The sequence below is a fragment of the Galeopterus variegatus genome, unplaced genomic scaffold (genome assembly GCF_000696425.1).
Source record: "Galeopterus variegatus unplaced genomic scaffold, G_variegatus-3.0.2 Scaffold2002, whole genome shotgun sequence".
NCBI lineage: Eukaryota > Metazoa > Chordata > Mammalia > Dermoptera > Cynocephalidae > Galeopterus > Galeopterus variegatus.
The window spans coordinates 194,111-209,027 of NW_007728113.1; the positions used below are offsets into that span (position 1 = coordinate 194,111).

Below are 14,917 nucleotides of genomic sequence, written 5' to 3' on the forward strand. Positions count from 1 at the left end.
GACCTTTGATGGCCCCAACAAGAGTGACATTGATGAAGTGTCAACTGGGGAGACAGCCCAAAGCTCTGCGAGTCCCAGGAAAGATTCTTGCAGGATGACATCCCCCCCTGGGATTTCTTACTGAAACAGGCTTTGAGTGGACAATTGTTTTTCTTTCTTTTTTTTTTTTTTTTTAAAGATGACCGGTAAGGGGATCTTAACCCTTGACTTGGTGTTGTCAGCACCACGCTCACCCAGTGAGCGACTGGCCCTCCCTATATGGGATCCGAACCCGGGGCCTTGGTGTTACCAGCACCGCACTCTCCCGAGTGAGCCACGGGCCGGCCCGACAATTGTTTTTCTTAAGCCTGTAAGTTTCTTTTCTTTTTTTTCCTAAATTTTTGAGCCCTTAAGTTTGAAGTTCTGTCAGGAAGTAAGTTTGTCACACTAGAGGGGATCCTTTCTGGCTTTGTTCTCTCGGTAAGGACAGTTCCAAACATACAAGTGACAGGACTGCCTGGTTAGCTCAGTTGGTTACAACACAGTGTTATAACACCAAGGTCAAGGGTTTAGATCCCTGTACTGACTAGCTACATTAAAGAGAAACGAACAAACACACAAAAACCTAAATGACAAGTTTAATTGGTTTTCAAAGAGCACTGATAGCAGAATTCTAGGGTTGGCTTTGGCTTTTAGTTTTGTTTCTTTTCGTGAACCTCCCCATAGATTCAAGAGTCCTAAGCATCTCTCCTGAGTCAGGGATTAAATGGCAGCCTGCTGCAGACTTGGCTCTGGGTGTGTCTGGCCTGGCCGTGTTCTCTGCATTGGGAGGATTATGGAAGAAACTTCTGAAGCTGCCCTGCCTCCTGGGCTGGGGGTTATGGGGGGAACACAAAAAGACATCCCAAGGTGTTTTAAAATACAGGTTTATTATAATAATAATCCAGGTGTCGCGAGGCTAACAGATCAGGATCTGACTGCCACTGGAAAGAGAGTTTGTTACTCACAGTTCCCAAGGCAGGAGTGAGGCAGGTGTGGCAAGAAACCTTACTGCACTTTCTAGGGAGAAAAAAAGCTCTAGAAAAAACAAAAAACCAAACAAAAAACCCTCTAGAGATGGATGGTGGTGATGGTAGCATAACATTGTGAATGTACTTAATGCCATGGACTGCACACTTAAAATGGCTAAGATGATCCACTTTATGTAATGTGTATTTTACCACATTAAAAATTTAAGAAGAAACTTTTCATTGGGGGGTGGCAGCTGGCTGGTACAAGGATTGAACCCTTGACTTTGGTGTTATCAGCATCGTGCTCCAAACAACTGAGCTAACTGGCCAGCCCAAGAAAACAATTTAAAGCACGTTTAAGGTTTGTACTTTTGTTTTTCTGTGTATCTGGGCTCCAGATATCTCCACGACCAACCATCTTCCACCTGAAACCAGGCCGTTCTCACAACGTCCTTATTTTATCTTCACTATTTGCTCATTACTCAGACTTGGAATGTCTTGATCTGTTTTTTTTTTTTTTTGGTGGCTGGCCAGTGTGGGGATCCGAACCCTTGACCTTGGTGTTATAACACCATGCTCTGACCAGCTGAGCTAACCGGCCAGCCGGAATATATTGATCTTTGACATGTCTCTTTGCAGGATTCTCTTATTTATTCACTTTCTGTGTTCACCTTGAGGTGTCATGTTGGGTCTGTTTCCTTGTCACCTCCAACCTCTCCTCTATCAGAGCACACACACCACAGACAGATGTCCTGTGAAAACCCCTTTAATGGTGTGTGCCCCCCACCCAGACCCAGTCCAGTCTAGACCAGTAAGAGATGGCAGCTCACAGAAGTGGAATTCAAGCTGAGGAAATGATAAGAGGGGAAAAGCTACACCCAGAAAGAACGGCACAAGAAGCAAGGGTGTGGTATCCAAGGGACATGGACATCGGTCCCCCTTCACTCCTGGCATGACCTTGGCATTCGAGGCCTTGGCAGGGGGCAGGGAACACTCATGAATCTTCAAGAGATCGACACACCCCACTGTCCCTCAGAAAGGCCTGTGTGCACATCTACACCCTGTGGGAATTTCCAGGTTGCCATGCATCCTGTACATCCTATCAGACCATGCACACTTGGTGACAATCCATCCAGCTGTTTTCTTGTGATGCAGCAATTCTGTTGTATTTATGAGGTCGAAGGAGAAAGCGTACATGAATTTGCAGGGGAAAGCTGGCTTTGGCTGTGGCATGTACCCTCCCATCTAGATTCCAGACTCTCCTGAGGGCCTTGGTGGTTCTGGCATTTCCCCTCGAGGCTGCAGGCCTGTCACAGACTATTTCTGGGGCCTGGCTCTCCCCAATTCGCCAGCACCTGGCCATTTGGCATGGTCTGGGGGCATGCATGGTTTACGCTGTTGACGCACAAGGTCTTTCCTCCGTTAGGGTTGAAAGACAAAGAAAAGAGGGCCTTGGTGCCTCTCCCATCAAACCAGCTCCACCTTGCCAACTCCCCACTCCTCTGCCCATCCCCACATCCCCACCTCTTGTCTGAGTTCCTTCAACTGGAAAAGAGCCTTCAGTGGCTTATCCCAGGCCCGGTCCCCCTCCCTGCCTACCGTGGCTCTCTGACCCAGGCCCTCACTCCATGGGCCCTCGGCCGCTCCTGTCTTCCTCCTCCACCTCCTCTTAGGACCCTGAGTCACAATCTTTAACTTAGGAAAACCCAGACGGACAGAACGCAGTGCTGGGAATGAAGATGAAAGGCAGAGTTTGAAACACTGTGGTCCACAGATGCCCGAAGTACAACCAGGGGTCAGAGACAGCACAGCCAGGCTTCCCTGAAGCATGTCCCACTTACGGGACTCTCCTAAACCTCTCACTTCTCGAGGTGGATCCCTGGATACTGGTGTCCCCCAGAAGTCCTGTTAGAAATGCCAGCTCTCAGGCCACCCCAAATCTACAGAAGCCAAATGTGTTTTGACAAGGCCCCTGGGGGAGGTGGTTGCACACTCAAGTCTGAGAAGTGCCGACAGCCAGAACCCTCCTTCTCAGTTCCCAGGTGGGGAGGCTGGAGACCCACTAGCCTGACCCCTTGGAGCTGCCCAGTGGCCCCAGGAGCTCTAGCTGGGCGGCCACTGGGGTCTGAGCACCTAAGGGACACCCATGGAGCACAGCAACATCCCCCCATGACCAACAAGGCCTGGATATCCTGTGGCCTCCCCAGAAGACCATTTAGTCACATCTGGAATTGAAGGAGATGAACACAGAACTACAAGACACACCCACAAAAGAAAAACCAGCGACTTGAAAACTAAACGCCCACAGACAGGCACGTGCATGGGCTTTAGCTGAGCCCCTTAGTTGCTGGGACTCAAGGGGGCTGCCAACCTCTAGGCCCAACCCCAACCCCAACCTTGCTCCTTGGATTCAGGGAAGTCACAATAAACTGCAATGCCTACTTGATCTCTGCTCCTTTCCGCAAGGATCCTGTGAGGTGGGTGCCATGGCCCCATTTCACAGAGGGGAAAACTGAGGTGCAAAGTCAGTGGCTTGTCCACATGGTACACTTGGGAGTGGCAAAGCCAGGATTTAACCTGACTCTCTGACTTTGAAACCCTTGTGTTCACGACCACCCAGTCATCCCACCTCCGTTGTCCCATCCCCAGAGGAACATAGTCCCAGAAGACACTCCATATGTCCCCAGGGCTCAGAAGTGGCCATACTGTGATCCAACATGGGAAGGGAGGCCACTGGCAGGGGAGGGTTGGTGTGGGGAGCAGATGGACAAGCCACACCCAGGGACCCCTCAGAGGACCCACAGGCCTGTGACCCTAGACAAGAGGGTCCTCTGGGTCTCAGAGGGGAGGAGGCTGGCTTGTGTGCCCATCCAGGGGAAGGACACAGCTGCACAGAAGCAGAAAGGCCCTGGAAGAGCTGATCACAGGGCATACCCCAGGCACCCTCCCTCCCCACACAGGTCAAGGCACTGGCCTAACTCAGGCTTACCTAGGAAGGAGGACATCACTTACAGCCCCTCTACCTAGGAAGGGGGATGTCACTTGGATGGAGCCCCTCTACCTAGGAAGAGGGACGTCACCTAGATGGAGCCCCTCTACGCAGGAAGGGGGACATCACCTGGATGGAGCCCCTCTATGTAGGAAGGGGACGTCACCTGGATGGAGCCCCTTTACCTAGAAAGGGGGACGTCACGTGGAGCCCAGGCTGGCGCTTCACTCGGCTGTGGGCTGCTCACAAGTCACACACGATCACCCCTACACCATCACATCTCAACGATCCCACTTCATTTATTACCAAAATATCACAGAATTGCAGTCATAGTTAACATACAGTGTTTAACACAAACCTGATACCTGTGAAAAGAACTAAGTATTCAGACAATTGAGTCGTTTGGAATCATAAGTAACACCCCAAACTGTATCACTCCGTACTTCAAAAATACGCTTTTGAGAGCTTTGGAAACTGAATTAAAATGTCTACACAGCTATGAACAATTGTTTAATAAAACTTTTTCATGTTTCCATTACATGTAAATATATCAATTTGGCATCTCTATAAAAACTCTGAAAATGGTGCAAAAGTTTCATTCTCTTTGAGAAAGCCATTGACAAAAAATATTCACACTTCACTAAAATTTTGAAAAATGCTCTTCTTTCAAAGCTTCTTTATTAATCTGAAATCTTCTGGATTATCAAAATCTAGGTTTGCTTTTTCCTCCTAAAACACTAAAGAACAATTATTTCACAAGGATTAAAAAAAAATAAAAAAGGCAATGGGGAGATGGAAAATTGATAAGGGCTTTTTTCTTCTTCCCTGAAAATAATTTAAAAACTAGTTACATAAGTATCCTCAAAAGAACACAATGGGATTCATTTTATTGTTGACTTTTGGACAGCAGTGTCAGACTTTATTGAAAACAAACCCATGTAAAAACAAAGTTAAAATGAAAAATGGTACCTGAAAAATAAATTATTTTATATAAAACAAATCAATAACTTAAAACACACTAATATACAAAATGTCTAACCATCTACTGTACAACACGGGAATCAGTTGATAAAGCCTCCCCCTCCCCCAAAGCAAGTCACTGTAAACGGAACATCACATGGTAAAAGAGGTGGCCCCAATCCATGGAAAAGCCTTCTTTACTGGTGGAAAGAAAACACAGTCCTCTCAAAGTCTCCGTTAGCCTAACTTAGGTACTAGAGGTGACTTACAAGTAAAAAACGAAGTTTTTTTTTAATGACTGAGAAAAAGCTGAACTATTTCACTGAAAGGTTGTGGAAAAACAGGACATGATCATCAGAGGTCAGGGGAAAATCAGAACTTTTGGAAATGTGAAGCCTGTCTGGGATTGAGAATCAGATTCTACGGCTCTCGTAAGAACGTGTCAAGTATCGATGCCACTCAACAGAAAGCACTTGTGACTTCAGGGCTGTCTTGGGAAGTTTGGGAACAGGACCCCCAGGAGTCTGATGAACCCCGGGGGTCTCTTCTAAGGAGCTGCCTCAAGTCCCAGCAGACGAGGTAGGTTCTGGGGACTGACGGGAGGGACATGTCAGCTTACTCTTACTCTTTCATCCAACACAGGAAGGCTGCAGAAAGCATGCAGGAATAAAACCAGGCTGAATCAGATGTGAAATGCAACAGCTGAGTGCTGTCAATTTTGATTTTCAAGTCCGACACTGGACTGGGGTAAGCCATGTCTTTTCAACCCCTTGTTGACAAATGCCCTCATCTGGAGGCACACCAGGGGTAATTGCCACTAATTGTGGGTTCGTCTACTTCTCTGATCCGGCAGGGACCCCTTGACTACCAGCTCCAAAGGGCCGGCCTGGGCTCCCTATAGCAGCACGGTTCAGTTCCTGGATGTAGGGTTCCAGTACTAACACCAACTACAGACTCTCGAAGGTTAAGGCAGCTGCCCTTGGCGAGGAAAAGACTCACCTTCCAGCAGAAGGCAGAACCCACCCAACAGCACCTGCGTACGGGCCCGGAGGAAGCCCAGCCTTCAGTTATTCATGTAAGATGGTGGCTGTGGAGGGGACTAAGCACCCCAGGAGGGAATCACAGTCACAGGATTGTGACTAGAGGCACAGCCAGCACAGAAAACCACAGCATGGCATATGACATTGAAAAGCTGAATAAGGGCAGACAGAGCCTGGGGGATGTGAGGGGGAATGGATAATTCAACTAGAATCAGGTTCACAAATTGGGAGCTGCTTAGGGTCTAACTACCTGGGGACATTACATAGGTCAAAAGAGAATTCAACCAAAGCCTCTTTGGTATTTACCAATTTTTTGATAAACTAACATTATCTACTCAATTCTTTTTCATCAAAATTCCCAAATAAAAGAGAGCACTCATTTTGCTAAACACAAATATGATTAATCTACGTAAAGATTTTAAAGAAATGGCTTCCTTTGGGTTGTGAATTTTAAAAAAGGGATCTCCCTTTTCCCTTTTGCAAACAAGTCTTGCTAAGATGTAATGAATTTTTACAGCACAGGGCTAGCATCTAGTACCTCAATGGGAGAGAAAATTGCTTTTCAGGAATGATGTTTCAAAAGCTAAATCCCTCCACACACTTGCAAATTAAAACTCCCAAAGAAATGCATTGGAATTTTTAGTTAGGAGACTGTCCAAACAGGGGCGATCACATAAAATGAGAATTTTACTGAGAAACTTCAGGTAACTTTCAAATGTTCATCCAGTTCACATTTCCTTCCCATCTGTCCCAGCATCAGAATAATCAGTATGGTTCAGATAAAAGGGAGTGGGGAGGAAGCTGAGGTGCTGGCTACAAGCCCGTCATTTTCACAGTTTAAGCTGAAGCCAGAACTCTCTGCAGAGATGGAACACTCTGGCTAAGGCTGCAGGAATGTGTGGAGCTGAGCACACTTAAGGGTAAGTTTCAGGTGTGGGAATCTCACCTTCACTCAGAAGATGTTGGCCTGATGAACCTGAAAGGCGTATTTTTTCCAAGAAAACATTCTGGTCCCAGGGTAAGGAATGCTCTGAGGCGACAGAGCAGGGACCCACTTTGTGTCGAATCCAGGCAAATGGGCACCAGTTCTGGGTTCCAGAAGGAGGCCCCACAAGCTGGCTTTTACTGAGGACCTGGAACTTCTACAGGGGGAAGGAGGTCCTCTGTGGCACTTGGCCGATTTTTATGACATAAGGCCTGCGTACAAATGGCAACATGTGCCATTTGAGAGGACTCTGCAACAGCCCCTCAGTGAAGAATCAGGGAAAGGGGGTGGGAACAGGCAGCCTCAAGTTGTCCAAGGGCTTCTTGAAACACTGACATGCTCTGGAGCTGTGCCTATCGCCCAATTTCCCACTTAAATAAATAAATAGATAAATAAATAGATAAATAATGCCATCAACCCATGATAGCAGTATCTAAAAAACTGTCGTTACATGTTTTAGTCTCATGTCAAGGTTAAAAACTGCTGGCACTAAGTTGTCTTTTTGATTCTCTCTGTACACTAGTTATTTTATAAAAATCAGATCACATTCCTGAAGATCTGAGGGAGATCTGGTCCTACTTTGCAGGCCTTCTCTCTGACTTTTCCTACCACTTTCCGGTTTTAAAACCTACAATTTGTGACTGCACATTCCTATGTCATGGATTCAGAAATGCTTTTTCTTGAGGCAAGTATTTGTTTCTTAAGATTTTATGAATCCTCCCTGAATGCTGGGCCATCTGTACCTTACCTAGCCAAAAAGAAAGAAAAGGTAAAATAAAAAACAAAACAAAATTCGAGCAAAACAAAATCAAATTTAATGGTCTTAAATGCAAAAGTAAAAACAAACAAAAAACACAAAAAAGCAAAAGAAAATTAACAGAACAGAACAACCCAAAATGTCAAGGCAGTTATGAAGAGAACTTTGAGGGTTAATCTTTAAAACTACAAATCAAAGGTTTTTGTTAATAGATAACTGGCAAGAAGTACTTTTCTGCTGAGTGTTCATACGAAAGCAAAATTCCGAAACAAAATCCGACTAAAATAGAAAAAAGTCTAGCGCTCACAAGAAAAGGGATGCGAGAAACACAATGCTCAAATGTTTATGTGTTATTAAAAAATAGAGCTATCGTATGCATTCAAGCTATGTTAAATGCTTGTGGAGAAATTATTGTGAACAACAGTATCTGATGTGTGGGCACTGGGCATGCATTGTGGGGACAGAAACTGGGGATGTCATAGTAGCGACACATCTTCAGGCATGCCTGGAGCTTAGATCTGATTCTGGAATATACTGGAGTTTCCCTGAAACTCTTTGGTCCGTTCCCATTGGTGCCTGGGCTCACGAAACACATTTGTGTTCTTCTCTGGAGGGCCCAGCCTCGCGTGCGACCCCCCTCCCTGGTGGTGGCCCATGTGGGATGGGCCCACTGCCACTCCCAGGACCCCTCGGCAGAGCCTGGGACTGAGGGAGCAGGACCTGCTGGGGAAGGCAATTTCCTGTCAACCAAAGCATACATCGCTTAAAATGTTGAAGCGGTTGAGAAAACGCACACTCAGCATCTGTCTAACGTCTTTAGATTAAAAACTAAAACTAAAAGGTCTTTTTTGTTTTTTTATCCAGTTTGTGGAGACACTGAATGAAACAAGTGTTAGACAGTCTTAGAAGTTAAAGCATGCTTCAGTTTCACCACCATCCAGAGGGACTGGTTAGTCAATGCGGTCTACTTAGGTTTCTGTTTAATATATATTTTAAAGGAAATAACTTAAGAAACTTAAATTGGTCTAACATTGTGGGATTTCAAACATTTGAACATGTCGGTTGCATCCCAGAGTATAAAAACCTTTTCACTTCTCATTAGACTAAGACAAACACTTGTGAAAATTGGCGCAAAATGAGTTGTACACTAACAAAAAAGTTTCAACTTCTTCACTCTTAATTATCTATTCCGTACAAAAAAAGCATGAGCGAGTTATTTGTGGGACTTGTTGGTTTTGAAGGAAACCTGTAAGATTTTGTCCCCCAGGCGGTAGCCATTCAGACTTGCTATGGCCATTGCAGCTTCTTCATAGTTTGTCATGGTCACAAAACCAAACCCTTTGCACTTGTTGGTGTTGAAATCGCGAATCACTTTCACATTGGTGACTGCGCCAAAGGGGCCAAACATCTGCCAGAGGATCCCCTCGTCGGCGTCTTGCCCAAGGTTGTAGATGAAGATGCACCAGCCGGAAGATGGGTTTCCGGGGACATTGACACCAGAAAGCCCACTCATGTGATCTACACCCATAGGGGAGAACCTAGCAGACAGAGAGCACAACATTCAGGTCAAGGTCAGTGCAGGCAGATGCAGTGACACGGAAGAGCCGCTGGTGGGGGCAGGGGGGCGTGGTGAGGACAACTTGGGCATACGCTGTGTGGACACTGGGCTCCTGTCCACTCTACTTAGCTGGTTCTGCCACTGTGGGACACCCGCATTAGTCGCAACCATGACTGTTTTTTAAAACTGAGTGAAATTCAATATGGCAGTGGAGGGGGTGGGATCTGCTCTGTAGGGAATGGACTCTGAGGAGCCTAGTCAGTGACCTCTGCTCAGATGCACCCCCATCTCCTCCCACTGGGTGTGGGGGGGGGGGCGGTCCCATTTAGTCGTTCCCATGGCTTCCCATATTTTAAATGATGGCTGTCCTCCTTTGTAGGTAAAAGCACACTATAGGTGCTTTTACATCCTCAGGTCTCCCTGTAGGACAACTCTTTCCTCATAGTCTGTGTGTGTACATATGAGTGTGGGGGGAGACTCTCCTTTTGCCAAATCTTGTACCTTCCTCTCATCCTGACCCCCCTTCTCTGGGGGCTCACGGGCTGGTGGTCTCTGGTAAGAGCACACTCCTGTGAGGGGACACTGTGGGGCACAAGGAGAGTACTTCCCACAGCTTCGGGCAACCTTCTGTTGCTGGCTCAGAACATCCCATGGTGTTCGAGTCAATTTAAGAATATTTCAGTATGGGCCGAGCCCGTGGCGCACTCGGGAGAGTGCGGCGCTGGGAGTGCAGCAGCGCTCCCGCTGTGGGTTCGGATCCTATATAGGGATGACCGGTGCGCTCACAGCACTCACTGGCTGAGTGCAGTGCGGCCAGTCTCAAAAAGGACAAAAAAAAAAAAAGAATATTTCAGTATAATTTAGACTCTGTGAAGCCACACAATGCAATCAGAGAAGTACTACCTGCTCCAAAACGAAGCTGGGCTTGAGCTGTGGGCTCCATCAGCCCAAGTACGTCCCCTGCAGGCCCAAACAGGCAAGCAGTTGCCTTCAGGTGCCATTTAGCAGATTCACCCTCTCGAGAGACATAAGAGTGAATGGCCCCCAGATGTGGCTCACTGATGCAAGGGTATTGAAAATATGCAGGTCCATGGAAGAATCAAGAACGGCATTGGCCATGGTTTTAAAAGCACAAGAAAGATTTTTAAACAGCCCATACCAGGGTGTCTGAGTTGGTTCAATGACTCAGCCTTTTGGTGGTCTTGGGGCCGTCTGGGATGACAGTAAGATGACAGTGTCACTGACATGGGGGTGGGAACAGGCACCTGGGCATCTGCGGGACACTAAGCTGAGCTGGTTTTCAATGAGAACTGGAAAAAGGTTTTGAGTTTCTTTACAAGGACCTCATTTCCCCCGAGTTCTGTAGGACGCTGCTTTGTCCTAATCCTCCTTCATCACTGCTACTTTGGAGGAAATCAAATACGGGCCCAAATTATTAGTTACCTAAATTTTTACATAGCTATTATATTGAAAATCATCTGAGGTAATATTTTATCATCTTTCATTCAAATGATTCTCATTCTTATGAATTATTCTTGTCGGTTGGTTTTGCTCCTGCTGATTTCTTTGATCTGGACAGTCATGAACCCCGCCCCCCTTTCTTTTCTTTGATGGCACAGAAGGAGAACTGACCCTTCCTTTATTTTGGGCTTTTCCGGATGTGACAGGAACTGACTGCAAACCCTCTGCTCTTCTGCTCTGGGTCTTTCTTCTTCTTCTCCTTATCTCAGTCTGCCTTCTGGTAGAGAATCTTTTCCTCTTTCCCTCTGTACTCTCCCATCTTCCCCCTCCTCCCACCTCTTCTGCTGTGTGGCTTTGGCTGCTTTCACTTTCCTGCTCAACCAGAAGTATCGGCTCCTCTGGTTTCTCCTTTCTTTTCTTGTCCTGGTTACTGAGACCAAGTCCCCCCTTCCCTGGTTTTCCAGAGTTATCGAGTAACTCCCCAAATGTCCCTGTCCACACGCCCACCTGCTCAGGAGCAATGCTGGTGTGCTATCAGACTTCTAAAGTGAGATTCTAAAATCAAGCTTGATTCTGTCCAGAGAAGCTTCCCCAGCTTTTGTCTTTCAACTAGAAAAGCCAAGGCAGGCAAGCCAGCTTTGGAACCTGAGGCAAGCTGAGAACTCTGAGTAACTCTGCTGTGAGAACACCACCTCTCAGAACAGCACTGGTGGAGAATAGGTATACCCAACCTCACTGTTTAAATCAAAGACAGGAAGCCTCTGAAAAGTCAAGGAGAAAAAGCCTCATCAGACCTGAGATAAGCCCTTGGGCCACTTCTGGAGGTATTGACAAAAACAACACAAAAAGGCCCATAAAACAACTGGATCTCCGTTGTTCCGAGGAGTAACACGCCCGATCTTGGAGTCCAAGTTACTGACCCTAAATGTCTCTATTCTCCTCAATCCTAGACACTGGAACCATTTTCAGTATGGAAAGACTAAGGAAAACTCCTACCCTCTAGGACAGGACCATTAAACAGAAGGCATATGCTATTCAGATACCAAAATGACTCGTCTTTGAGGTAGGTGTATGAAAAAGGTCTGTTTCAGGGCTGTTGATCAAACGTCTAAAATCTGTCTAAAAACCCTGTATGAAGAACAACTCTGGCCTAAGCACACCTAAGTTGGCCTCTTTCCTCCCACAGATACAGAAGGATCTTTTAAACTCACAGCTCCATTCTCACGTTACTAGAAAGGATACTTTGGAGCACCACACGCTCACTCTCCTAAGAGCCGGTGGGAACTGGTGCCATCTTTTTGATTCCAATGAAAGACGACACCCCAATGGAAGCAAGTGGCTTCCACACAGATGCCTGTTCGATGGAGGTGGGGGCACGGAGCTGTGAAATGATTCTGAAATGCGCTGAGAGGATCAGCTTAGTGTCCCCAGCATTATCCATTCTGTGTAGCCACCCACCTGGCAGCTTTAAAGAGCACGGTTGGCGTGGTGTGGACCACCCGCACGCTGCCCCTGTGGACCCACCTGAACCTCTGCGCCTGGTGGTGAACGGGGCCTCCGAACCGTCTAGCAGGCGAGTGGTAGAGCTGGGAGAGGAGTGCCACGTTTTTATTCTGGTTGGGGTTGGCAGCAAACTTCACTGTAATGGGCTCGGAGGAACCTGGGGGTTTATGACCATTGAAACTGGTAATTGCCTCTTCCGCTTCCGACCGTTTGTCAAACCGGATAAACGCAACCCCTCTGGACAAACCTTTTTAACAAACCAACAAAAATGGAGTTAGGGGAAAAAAACACAAGGACTTTTAAAACTGAAAAGCAAAAGTAAAGTCAGTCTACTGAGGTCCAAGTTGGATGTCTGGTTAAAGAAATAAAAATTAAACCTAAATATGAAAACAAATGAATGAATTAAAAGAAAAAAACAATGACTAATAAAAGATTAAGGTTTCAGGCTTTCTTCTGAGTTGAAGTAACAACTCCAGTCTCGGTAACAAAAGATATTTTGTGATGGACATTCCAAATAAACAGCTCAGACCTCTTTCTTAAAGAAAGCAAAGTTAGGAGAGACCACTGCTTAGCTGCCGGGTGCCCACACGGTGTGGGCGTGTTGAGGGGACCGGAGGTAATGAAGGGTCAGGGCCAGGTCTGGAAGATTCTCCTCGGGTGCTGGGGCTTCCCTCCCAGCAGCTGCCTTGCAGCAACAGCCAGACCTTCTGGGCCTGCCCTGAGGGAGCCGCTGGTTGCTGGGTGCCCAGCTCAGCCTGCGCCCCTCCTCCATCCCAGGAGGGCGCAGAGTCCTGTAATACCTGCCTCCCCCAAACATAGCTTTCCTGCTGCTATCACCTCACTCACCTCCTGGATCCTCCATTCTAAGGTCCCTGGACCTCCCGTGAGTCCCAAATCACCCTCAGAATCATGAGGCCACTTGCTCGCTCCACAGAAAACTGTCAGGCAGGCACACGGAGCTGAAGCCCCCCGCAGACTCACCAGGCAGGTCAACAGTCCCTGCTGTGGGCCCACTCGGTGCCTGGCCCTGTTCCTGCAAGGGAAGGGCCAGGGCCCCACCAGCGCAGCCTCTAGTTGCTTCAGGAGGGCACATTCTCTTCCACCTAGACCAAGCCACCCAACAGCAAGCCCCAGTCCCCTGTGGGAACCCTCAACAGAGCAGCCCAGACCTGAGGCAGTGAATGGTCAGCCGGGCGTGATTGTCAGCTGCCAAGCAAACCAGGTGCAGGGAGTTCAGCCGCTCTCCACAGAGGGCACCCTGCCTGTCTACAGTCTAGCCCTAGGGGGAAAAATGAGACCTTGTCCCTCAAAGAACTTGAGGAATGGGGTGGGGTGGATGCAGCTGAGGGGTGTGGGGGTGAGGGCTACTGAGCAGTGGACTGTCTCCTTTTCCAGGGAGAAGAAACAATGGGGTCAAAGGGAAGAGCAAAGTGTGAAGGGAGGTGACAGCCAGGGGCCAATCTGAGAGTGACATCACTGGGCTGGAGTTATGGGTGTGCCCTGGCAGGAGAGGCTGCAGTGGACAGCCCCAACCTAAATGCTCTGGTTAGCAAGACTGCCAGTCAAAGGCTGTCTAGGTCGAGGTTTCTTCTCCAGGAACAGGCCTCTTAGCACGCGGTGAATGACAATGACCAAAGCAGGTCAGCCCAGGGCCTTGGGCAACCAGTGAGTGAGCCGATTGTGCCCAGGCCCACTCCCGTGTTGGGAGTGGGCCTTTTCTCACTGCTTCCCAGGCAGTCCCACCAATTGTTCCCATAACAGGCACAGGTGCGACTTGGATGTGACACTGTGGGCCCCACAGGCCAAGGACTCTTTATAACCATAATGTACCATGGATATCCCATGCTGGGTCCTAAGGCCCCCCCTACTGGATCCCCAGCACAGCAGTCTCAAAGCAGCCCCTGCATGGGCCCTGTGATGGCTTAAATATACACTTAAACTTCACCTGGCCAGAGGCACTTACAGACTCAGTAAGTCAGCCTGAGAGACATGCACATGTGCCAGGAAATTCTAAGGTCTCAGCTAATTTTTAAATTTCAGTTCACAGGGAACACCTGAAAACACCCACTTGGCAAATGCCATTTTTTTTTTTTTTAACTTTTGTTTGTTTTTTGGCAGCTGGCTGGTATGGGAATCTGAACCCTTGACCTTGGTGTTACAAAGAGGTGCTCTAACCAACTGAGCGAACCGGCCAGCTCCCAGATGCTGTTCTTATTTGCTCTCACGTGATGCAGACGACAGCTTACTCCATAGTAGAGACCTAAACCAATACCTAAGCTGAGGCAAATAACGACTGACGGTTGTAGCTGGCTGGCTCTTACAGACAGCTGCCTCCCGCTGGTCGGCTAGCTCAGCTGGTTAGAGCGCAGTGTTGATAACACCAAGGTCAAGGGTTCGGATCCCAGTGCCGGCCAGCCATCAAAAACAAACAAAACAAAAACCCAGAAAGCTGCCTCCAGTGAGCCGGCTTCATTCCGTTTCTTTTTTTTTCTTTTTTGTCTTTTTGTCTTTTTTCGTGACCGGCAACGGATCGCAACCCTCAGTGTCGCGCCAGAAGTGAATGCCCTGGGGTTGGTGGGTATGTGTGCACCCCAGAGGCTAAGGAGAGCCCACTGGAAAGATAGGTGGCTGGGGGTTCATTTTCAGAGGTGGGGGGGCTCCAACTTGACAGCCTG

At 47.7% G+C, this 14,917-nt stretch overlaps 1 protein-coding gene across 1 annotated transcript in view; it reads right to left on the reverse strand.

Moving 5' to 3' along the window:
* Positions 1-4,257: 4,257 nt before the first annotated feature.
* Positions 4,258-14,917, reverse strand: part of ELAVL1 (ELAV like RNA binding protein 1) — a 29,831-nt gene continuing 19,171 nt past the window's right edge. Inside the window, exons 4-5 of the mRNA XM_008580021.1 lie at positions 12,264-12,489; positions 4,258-9,258 (exon numbers count right to left, since the gene is read on the reverse strand). Coding sequence (XP_008578243.1) covers positions 8,934-9,258; positions 12,264-12,489 — 551 coding nt within the window. The 3' untranslated portion in view covers positions 4,258-8,933. The remainder of the gene's footprint in view (positions 9,259-12,263; positions 12,490-14,917) is intronic.